This window comes from Theobroma cacao, chromosome 5 (genome assembly GCF_000208745.1).
Source record: "Theobroma cacao cultivar B97-61/B2 chromosome 5, Criollo_cocoa_genome_V2, whole genome shotgun sequence".
Classification (NCBI taxonomy): domain Eukaryota; kingdom Viridiplantae; phylum Streptophyta; class Magnoliopsida; order Malvales; family Malvaceae; genus Theobroma; species Theobroma cacao.
The window spans coordinates 4,852,619-4,863,374 of record NC_030854.1 but is presented as its reverse complement, the minus strand read 5'-3'; the positions used below and the strand labels follow the sequence as shown (position 1 = coordinate 4,863,374).

The 10,756-nt window shown below is 32.5% G+C and overlaps 1 protein-coding gene across 1 annotated transcript; it reads left to right on the top strand.

Annotated features, from left to right (window-relative positions):
* On the top strand, positions 378–2,067 carry LOC18598168 (UPF0481 protein At3g47200). Its single transcript, XM_018120783.1, has one exon. It carries the CDS (start codon positions 599–601, stop codon positions 2,012–2,014), a length of 1,416 nt encoding a protein of 471 aa, XP_017976272.1. The 5' UTR covers positions 378–598; the 3' UTR covers positions 2,015–2,067.

The following is a 10,756-nucleotide window of genomic DNA, read 5'->3' as shown; positions in this document are numbered from 1 at the left end:
TACAAATTATGTATAAATTAAATATATGTTTATATATAATATATATATATAATAGTAATTATGTTCTTTATAAATGAACATAATATACAATATAAATCATAATTAACAATCTAATAATTTTTTAGTTTAAATATATTAATGTCATCATTTTAATAATTAGAGTAACCATATTTTTTATATATTTGTTAGTTTTTAACAAAAAAAAAAATTGCTTGTAAAGTTGATAAAAATTGTAAATTTTTAATTTAATTATTAAAATAATAATTAAATATTTATAAACAATAATCGGGTTCGGGTAGCGGATACCCAAGGGGTGGTACCCGAACCCGATTCGAATGGTAAAATCACTACCTAAATCCTACCTGAACCTTTTTATGGAGTACCCTAACCCGATGTAACCGGGTAAGGTATTTGCAAGTACCCTATAATAGGGTATCGGTTGACATCCCTAATATTTGTTGTGTCTTATAGCGTTCTATTTCTATATAAATTGAATATTACCTATACAATTCATTCAATATATATTCACAAAAGCCTAGCCAAGCACACCTCTCTTTTCTTCTTCCCTTGATCCCTCCCCCCTAGCCTCAATTTCCGAATGGACTCACCAGATTCTTATCAGAATTCTAGAGAAATTGGAAACAGCTTCAAATCGATAATAACAAGGATGAGAAGTTCAGCAGCAGATGGAGAAACCAATTATGTCATAAACATTATGGAAGTAAACGAGGATCGCTTGGCTTCCATGCACCAGAAAATCTCCGAGCCACCGCGTTTGCTGACCATGGCCGCTGGTAGGAGCTCCTGCTGCATCTTCAGAGTTCCAGAGAGTCTGATTGATGTCAACGGTAAGGCCTACCAACCTCGTATTGTCTCAATAGGGCCATATCACCGAGGCAAACCTCAGCTTAGGATGATTGAGGAGCATAAATGGCGATATTTAGGCTTTTTACTTCGAAGGATGAAGGAAAAAGGCTTAGGATTAGAAGACTTTTTCAAGGCCATACAGCCCCTGGAAATGAAAGCAAGAGAATGTTATTCAGAAACCATCCAGCTTAGCAGTGATGAATTTCTCGAGATGATAGTTCTTGATGGTTGCTTCATTATTGAATTGTTTCGAAAAGTTGGAAATTTAGTGCCATTCGAACCTGATGATCCTATAGTCTCTATGTTATGGATATTACCATTTTTTTACAGGGATTTTCTTCGAGTGGAAAATCAAATCCCCTTCTTTCTTCTTCAATGTCTGTTTGATTTAACAAAGATGCCTGGAGAGAAATCTGGCCGGTCCTTATCTAAGCTCGCTTTGGAATTCTTTAACAATGCAGTACAAAGGCCTGATGAAGTTATTGCTAAGTACCATGATCTAAAATGCCATCATTTACTTGATTTGGTCCGTGCGAGCTTCATTCCATCTGATGAGGATCACGAACAAAGGGAGGTTAGTGCACCAACTCTGATGATTCATTCTGTTTCCAAGCTTCGCCGTGCAGGAATCAAGCTCAATCCAAGAAAAGCAGACAGCTTCTTGGTCATAAAGTTCAGGCGTGGCGTGATAGAAATGCCTCCTATAACCATAGATGATTTTATGAGCTCCTTATTGCTCAATTGCGTGGCATTCGAGCAATGCCACCGGAGCCGCATCAAGCACTTCACAGATTATGCTACTCTCCTGGACTGCCTAGTGAACACCTACAAGGATGTCGAATATCTATGTCAAAGCAACGTCTTCGAAAATTATTTTGGAACTGAAGGAGAAGTCGCACGATTCATCAATGATATGGGTAAGGAGACAGCATTTGATATCAACAACTGCTATTTATCTAAGCTGTTTAGCGATGTTCACCAGTATTACCGGAATAGTTGGCATGTTCAATGGGCAAGCTTCAAGCATACTTACTTTCAAACTCCATGGTCGTTTATATCGGCATTGGCTGCCTTGATTCTCCTACTACTTACCATTGCGCAGACCTTCTTCACAATTTATTCTGTTTATAAACCTGATAAATCCTAAATCTATATTTGTAGCTTTTTACAGGAAAATAAGATTGTATATATTTGTAGTTATCTAGCTTGTAGCATCAATTTTGAGTTATCTATGTAAATGAGATTCATCAAATGAAACCATATACTTTGCCCTTCAAAAAAAAAAAAAGCATCAATTCTGAATTTTAGCAATGAATATGAGCTTGCAAGGCCTTAGGAGGCACATTTTTCCGCTTGAATTGGTTACCTAGGAGCAGCATTCTAGCAATATCCCAAAAGTCGCTTAGGCTTTTGGTAGTTGACTTTCACCTCGGTTATCGTTTGTGTAAGTGGGAGTTCCTCTTCATTCCAAAATGCCCAAAAATTTGCTCGTTTCCAGTACTTGTGGAGAAACTCGTTGTAAAATGCAGGAGAGGGAAATCAACTCGGAGAAATTGTAGAAGCGGGTTACAAAGGCTAGATGTTCCGTGAAACAACACTGTTCCATGGGGTTGGAAATTGGAACTGAATGTCGCATATTACGGATGCCGATTTTTCAAGAGATTTCAGATCGTTCAATTGCGGTCGGCAGCTACGTCCAAACGACTTGAGGTGCGCACCACCAAACGTTCAAAAGATGCGCATGGCTCAGATGTTCAAAACCAAACATTCAATAGGAAAATAATTCCTAACTAAATATTTAGCGCACTTGGCAATCTAGAAGAACTTTTATGTTCGTTGTAGGACTTGTTGGAAATGTTTAACTAATATTCAACAATAATTTTAGTTTCTGAGCACCCTAACAGATAACTTGTGAATGTGGAAGAGGAAAAAATTGAAGATACATCCAGATTTTATCTAAAACCAACGCAAATTGCACTCGTGAAAGAAATATAATGGAACAGGAAACTTTGGTGTTAGGTTTTGATTAATTATTGCATCTTGACCATAATCAAAGTAACATATTAATATATTGTAAAATTAGTTGATGTAGTAATTAATTAGAAAAAAAATGAAGTTATAAATCCAAAATTTATTTGATACATGAGGAAGCACTATGATTCTTTTTTATTTTTTTTTTTGCTCAGCACTATGACTCAAATTAAGCTAAGATCTCTCCCATATTTTATCTCACCCTTACCATTTGACTTAAATCCAAATGGTTAATCGAAGATTTATTTGAGTTTGGAATATCAGATGTCCATGGTTAAGTTGACAAAAGAACGAGTTATATCTTACAATGTAATCCAAACGGTTGATAGCACCAAAATTTATTGGAATTTATATATAAGTTTGGACTTAATAATCATGGGACTCAAAGGTCTATCATTCATAGACTGTTGCTCCAAACCTCTTTAGGGATTTTTTTTTTTTGGCCTGAATCTTTACAAGAAATTTGACAGGCAAGAAACAAGGGCTAATGTTCTGAAAATTTGTATTTAGTCAGTTTTCAAAAATTTTAGTTTTTCAGTAGATTCATTTATAGGGATTGTATTTAATTCATTAATTAGTGTATGATTTTCTTATTTAAAGATTAGAGTTCGAATCTCTCCTTTCCAATTAAAAAAAAAAAACACTAACAGCCCTTAATAGTTCCTTTTAACTGCAACGTTGTGAACTTTAGTTACCAGAGCTTAAAGGTTTCTATTACACCCCTCCCAGCCAGGACAGAGAGGCAGAGGTCAATTTCAACTACAACTTTATGAACTTTAGTTAACAGAGCTTCAAGGTTTTAATTGCACCCCCGACTCGTCCCTGCCAATACAGAGAGGCAGAGAAGGTCAAATTCTCATTAAACTGATGACAGAGACTTGAAGGCAAAATCCGTGGAAATACTTAATATTGTTGAAACTGTGATAGGACAGCTCGAAAACTTTTCCTGTAAGCTGTAACTGTTTGAAAATTACCTCGAAGACTTGGAGTATAAATTTGCTAAATTATTTGTCATCTACTCTAGAACCAGGATTTGCTTATAGGTCAAAAGGAGTACAAATTTTTCATGCAAAACAAGCCAAAGCAACCTCCTATGTTTATATTGCGGCCAAAAAGGTTTGATTTTATTAAGAAAGGAAAAGATACATAGTACGAAACAGAGCAACCTAATCATAAAAGAACTAGGCAGATCAGAAATGCGCAGAAACATTAAATACTTCCTTGGCAAACGGACGTCTGAATTACATTGTCACGGCTTTGGCGTTGTTACACCTTATGATGATTTTGCAATTGATGTAAAATTTACCAAATAAAGTTTTCATGCTTCTTTGTATAGTTTATGCCATTATCTGGTCACTGTCATGCCAACTAATTTTCTCATATTTTCAGGTGTAAGGGAAACCCAAGTCTTAAGACGTGAACCCTTATATCTTAAGAAAAATCTAAACCTTCTATATATTATTAGTGTCAGCTAACAATATTTGATGATTGTTTTTTACTTATCAAAACTCATCTTTGTGACCAACGATAAAAGTACCATACAATTCTTTACGTTTTAGTGATTTTTTAAAGCCTTTCATCAAGCAGTCCCAATCCGAAAAGCATTTACCAACCAGTCGCAAGCCACCATACGGCTAGGCCATTGACCAAAGCAGCAATCTTAAACTAACAAGCATTCACCTAGTGCCATCCACAATCAATTCACCGAGATACAATTGGATCAGACCCGCTGCACTTAATTTAAACTTCCAATAATGATGTTGCCACTTGGTAGAAACTACATAGAAAAATGGACTTACAAAGAGCACAACAAAAAGGATTTGTGCATATATGTACCATATAGAATATTTCTTGAACCCACAAATTTTTGAATTGATGGGAAGTTAGATCTCCCATCTCTAAATATTAATTTCACCGTAATGCATGAAAAATAATCACAACCATGTTTGAATCTCAATATGGTTTTTAGTCTTAATATTAAATTTGTTATTATAGTTTATTTTTAAGATTAGATTAAATTTACATTTAAATATTTGACTCAATAATTAGTATATAATCTCTGTTCAAATAACAAATTCTCTCTTTCTTCAAATCAAAAAAGATTTAGATTAAGGTTCAAATTGCTGTAATTCATTCTTTGGATTGTAAAGGAAGAGCAACTGTTGTTCTTCATTACTGATCACCTTCTTGCTTGTATGTCTAAACAGGGTCTAGTTAATAGGTATTTAAAGGTACTGATAAAAGAATAGTTAAAATTTATTTTTTAAAATTTGCATTTAATATAGTATTTTCATCAAATTCAAAACAAGATGATACAACAACTATAAATTTTTTTCTTAAATATTACCTTAACCATTATCACTCCGAAATTCTTAGTATTTTGGACTAAATACATGGAAATAACTGTCCCCGCGCGTTCATTGCAACTGGCGCCTGCTTGCTTGCTTGCGTGAGTACCAGGGAAAGCTTCTTCCGCCAATATTCACTACAAATACTTTGGATTTGGTCTTCGGTTGAAAATTGACCTCGCTTTGAAAGTTTCAATGTTTAGAATTTTGAAATGTCAAATACCATTTCTGCGCCCCTCCCTGGCCTTTGGCCTCTACATAAACACGAATGCCAACTTCTTGAAGGCCTCAAATCCGATAATCATTTCCCTCCAAAGCAACCAAAAAAGTGCTCTCATTGTGACTCTCTTGATCAAACTTCATTTACATTCAATATCTTGTACTAGCATTGTTGTCAATAATCAAAAACAATCAGTGCTATTATAACAACATGAGCCAATTTCCTCAACCCACCAGACCTGTTCATAGCTCTGACTTGTCACCAGTACAAATCCCTCAAGCCTCTCAAAATGTTAACATGGACGAGTTTTATCCGGAGTCTTCGTTTCCTGAAGAGGGATTTCAGTTCTATTTTCCCGATAACTTAATGCCACAACCGACAGCAGCAACAGAAGAAGAAGAGAAACAAGCAATTGACGAACTGATTAGGGTCATCTCCGAGTGGTACGAAAAACTTCCCGAGAGAATTAGAAGCCAAATAAACTTGGATAAATTCAATGTCTCAAGCAATAACAGGACACAGCAAGGTTTTAAGGTTGAGTCTACAACAATACATGACCGTAATGAACAGCTGGAGGAGTTTAAGCATAAGCTTGCGCGCTTCAAAATTAGGAGTGTAGATATAAATACCTCGCGTGGGGTTAATGGACCGGGTGAAGAGATACGCCAAAAGCTTGATCGCTTCAAAATACGGACAGTGCAGATTGGAGAAGTCACCCAGGAGGAGGAAGTTAAGCGGTGATTATCAAAGTTTGAATCGCCGCATTAAACCATATAAAATTTTATTTATATATTCTTTTAATTAATTTATTTATTTATTAGATAGTGGAACTGAAAAAATTTCAGTTTCCAATATCATGGTTCTGGTGTATTTATTTCTTTATGATATTATTAATTACGGTAGAATTATCTTATTTGCTGCTATGTTTTCAAGACCAATATACATATACATATATATATAAATATTTAATGAACATATCATATACCAATTACCTTTTTTAACATTAGATAATTTTTCTATAATCGATTTTAATCAAAGATATATATGATGTATACATTTTAGATTATAAATCCGAAGCCAGATAAGTTGTTTCAACCCCTAAACGATTTAGGTTTATCTCTTTAACTCTAACTTAAGCTACATATCTTGAAATATTTTTTTTAAAAAAAAGTAGCAATGTAAGAAACTAGGCATCTTGAAAAAAGCTACATATCTTGACGACATTGTACGATGGAGAAGAAATTTATTCACCATATTTGTTGGTAATGTGAGGAAACTGGTATCTTGAAAAGCTATCAAATGTTGCTTTTATGAGTTTAGGATTGTTATTGACATTTACATCCCAAAATATAAGTGGAGTAGACCAATCGGGGTGTGCTTTGGTGCGTTTTCACCATGAATCGGAGATGAAGAAAGCAATCCATTTTTTTTAAGGCATTAGTCTAGATGGACAAAGTTTAAAGGTAAAGATGGTAGAACACAAAAGGGAGTAGGAGTGTGCAAATATCGGTTCGATTGATTTTCGGTTCGATTTTTCCTAAAACTGATCAAAAAATTAAGGCATTCTAACTGACCGAACCGCATGGTGGCTAAAATCAATTTCATTCGATTTTAAAAGGTTTTGGTTCGGTCGATTTCGGTTCAATTTTTATGAGTTTAGTTTACTTCAATTTGGGCTTAGGCTGTGAAGATTTCATGGGGTTGACTTGGGCTGTGAAGGAGAATGGACAACTTGCAGTGGCAGTAATTTTAATGCCTTTTGCAATGTCTCATTTTTACTCTCTAGTTCCAACTTCAAATATTCAAAATCTATTTTGGAATGCTCAAGTTCAACTTGAAAAATATTTATTTTATCAAAAACATAATTGAAATCATGGTTGATTTTCTCTAATTCATTATCTAAAGACGTGGCTTTCTTTTTCAAAACTTCATACCTTAAAGCAAGCATTTCAAATTCAGCATATAAACAATCATACTCATCTTGAAATTCATCATAGGAAATATTAGATAAATTAGAAATTATCTCAAGTTCTTCATATTTGGCCATCAAGCAAAGTTTGGCTCTTCTATTTCTTACTTGGTTTCGTTCCTTCATCTTTTGCTCATATGTGAGGAGTGAGCCACATATCTCATCTATGGTGATGACATTAAGATCTTTGGCTTCTCTAATTGCTATCACCTTTGGTTTCCAAGCTTTTGGAAAGCTTTTAAGTAGCCTTTTTACCAATTTGTTTTCTAGGAAGACCTTCCCAAGTTGCTTAAACTTGTTGGCTATGTTTGTGAAATGGTCATACATGGTGGTGATGTTTTTTTACGAGTTTCATCTTGAACATTTCATAATTATGAGTGAAAAGTGTGATGTTGGACTTATTGACTTGTGAAGTCCCTTCATGAATGACGTAACTTCTCCCAAAATTTCTTGGCGATGGTGCATGCAAAGATTTTGTTGAACTCAGTAAGGCTCAATGCACAATGTAAAGTGTTCATTGCTTTGAAGTGTATTTGCATTTTCCTCATTTCAACTTCAGTCCACTCATCTTTATTTTTGGTAGTTTTCTCACTGGTTATCATAATTGTATTCATGGGAATAAAATGACCTTTGGTAATAACATTCCACATCTCATAGTCAACAGCTCTAATATAAATGGATATCTTAGTTTTCCAATATTGATAATTAGTTCCATCAAATAAAGAAGGCCTATCCGTGGATTGCCCCTCAACCATATTTGTGTTTTATGTAACTATTAGATCTCTTTTAAGGATGTTAAGTTTTAAATCAAAAGGTTAGACTCTGATATCGCTTGTTGGTCCTAAAATGAGCGCTAAAAGGGGGTGAATAATACTTAAAAATATTTTTAAGGGTAACGCTTGAAATTTAAAATCCGTTTGGAAGATTTAAGATGAATGATTAATAAACTAGTTGAGGTTAGCAAACACCAATCAAAGAAAGGTTAAGAGAAGTAAACAAAACACAATATTTATAGTGATTCGGTCCACCTGATTTACATCCACTACCTTGATCTTCCTAATCAAGGATTTTCAACCTAACTTCATTGAAACCAATGGAATTAACAACTTCCACCAACTTTTACAAGGTGAGCTTCTAACCTAAGCTCCAACCTTTTTACAGTAAATCCTAACCTTACCTTAACTTAGACTACCCTTTAGACTATCTCGCGTGCTCTAAGTAAACAATAAATAGAAGATAAAAGAATGTACAAATTATCACCTAACTGATCTTTGTACAAGCTTTAGCTTAAACACTTTCACAAAGATAAGAGTGAAATACAAGTGTATAGAGAAGGTTTTTGGTATTCTAAACTCAAAATCACTCTTGGTAGCTTTTCTCTATCATTTTTGACTATTGAAGAAGCTTTAAAAACTTGAAAAATTACTTCTAGCAGTTGTAGATAGAAACTAGCTGTTACAAACAATTTCTACCCATTATTTTATCATTTTGTGCTTAAATTCAAATATGCAGACAGTGTTCTGTTAACTAGTTAAAGGTAGACTTTAACCGATTAAGTCTTCTCTAACTTACATTGTCTAGCAGCTCTTTTCACTGTGTTAACCGATTAAAGAAAACTCTAACCGATTAAAAGCATTCTATTTTAAGACATTTTCATGTATTGTTTTTAGTCAACCTTCTCTCTACTAATTAAGCTTTTTTTTTTAACTGATTAAAGTGTCACTCCCTTCAACATTAATTGATTGAAACAAACTTCAAACAATTAAGAATTCTTCAACTTTGGATCTCTTGGTTTGGCGCCTTTAGACGGTCAACATTTCGAATTTGGATTTGGCACTTCTTGATACCTCAAGCTTAACCTTTAACCAATTAATTCCTTTGATTAACTGATTAAAAAGCTTATGTTTTGCACTCAATATATTCTTTATTACTTATGCCTTGTGCTAACTGATTAGGTTTTTTTTTTCCTTCCTTTGATGTAGCTTCTTATATAGCTTTAACTGATTAAGGCTTCCTGTTAATCAGTTAACATTGTTCTGCCTTTATTTGGTTTTTTTTTTTTACTTCTTTAATTGATTAACTCAGCTTGTAATTGAGCAGACATCTTGACTTGCTTTCAAATAATAAATAAATTAATGAATTTAAGCTTTTTACTGCATACTTAAATAATATGATGAGACACTAATAAATGAAAAATATTTTGTTATCATAAAAAACATATGGAGTCAACACTTTTATTAAAAAAAAAAAATTAGATTTGCCTCATTGAATTTATTTATTATTGGGTTTATCATTCTGTGATTGTAATTTAATCATGTTAACATTCTATTGTAACTTTCAAGAAACTAAATTCATGAGATCAAAATTCATTTAAAGGTGCCTATGGGCAACTTAAGAAGCAACTATATCAATTGGGGTAATCGCATTTCAAAAAAAAAAATTGGGATAAGTAATCCTTTTGAGATAATTGGGATAATGGATCCTTTTTTATTTGTAATTAACTAATCACCTAGCAATAATTGAGATTTGGCATCGTTAACCATTGTTGCCAAGGGCGGAGCCTCCTTATATGATGAGGGCCATGGCCCCCCAAAATTTTTAAAATTTTTTTAATATATAAAATTTTTAAATTTTTTATATATTCTATTAATAGTTCCCTCAAAATAATTTTTATTTAATAATTAATACAAAAAAAAAAGAATAAAATGATTTCACATATCTCATTCAACTTTAATTTTTTTTGTTTTTCTTAATTTATATTATTATTTTTATTTGTGTTTTTTATTTTTTTCATTTCTAGTCTATTTGATCATATGTTCTAAGTTTTTATAAATTTTCTTTTCCAAATTTCTATAAACCATTAATCATATTCTTTTTCTTTCTTTTTTGTTATGTCATATGTGGTATCTTCTTTCTATTTGTCATGTTTNTTAATAAATTTAAAATTAATAAATTATTATGTAGTTCTAAAATATAAGTTGTAGTGTTACGTTATTACTTAAAATTTTATTAATGTATCATTTTTATATTAATCCTGATTATGTAAAAGAAAATTAACTTGAATATATATTTTTTATATATTTTACATTTTATATTTAGTTGAAATGAAATTATTTTAAATATATAGTTTTTAAATAATTCTAATTATATAAGAAAAAATTATTAATATTATATATCATTTTTAACTATTTGTATTTTACACATTATAGTTTTATATTTAGTTTCATATTTCTATTATCAATCTTTTTATTGTTGATTGAATTTAATATATTAGTTTTTTAAAATTTTAAATTTTTATTTTTTTATATTTGGTCTCTCAAC

Coding starts and splice junctions, on each gene's coding strand:
- LOC18598168 (XM_018120783.1), top strand. CDS start 599: ATGGACTCACCAGATTCTTATCAGAATTCTAGAGAAATTGGAAACAGC.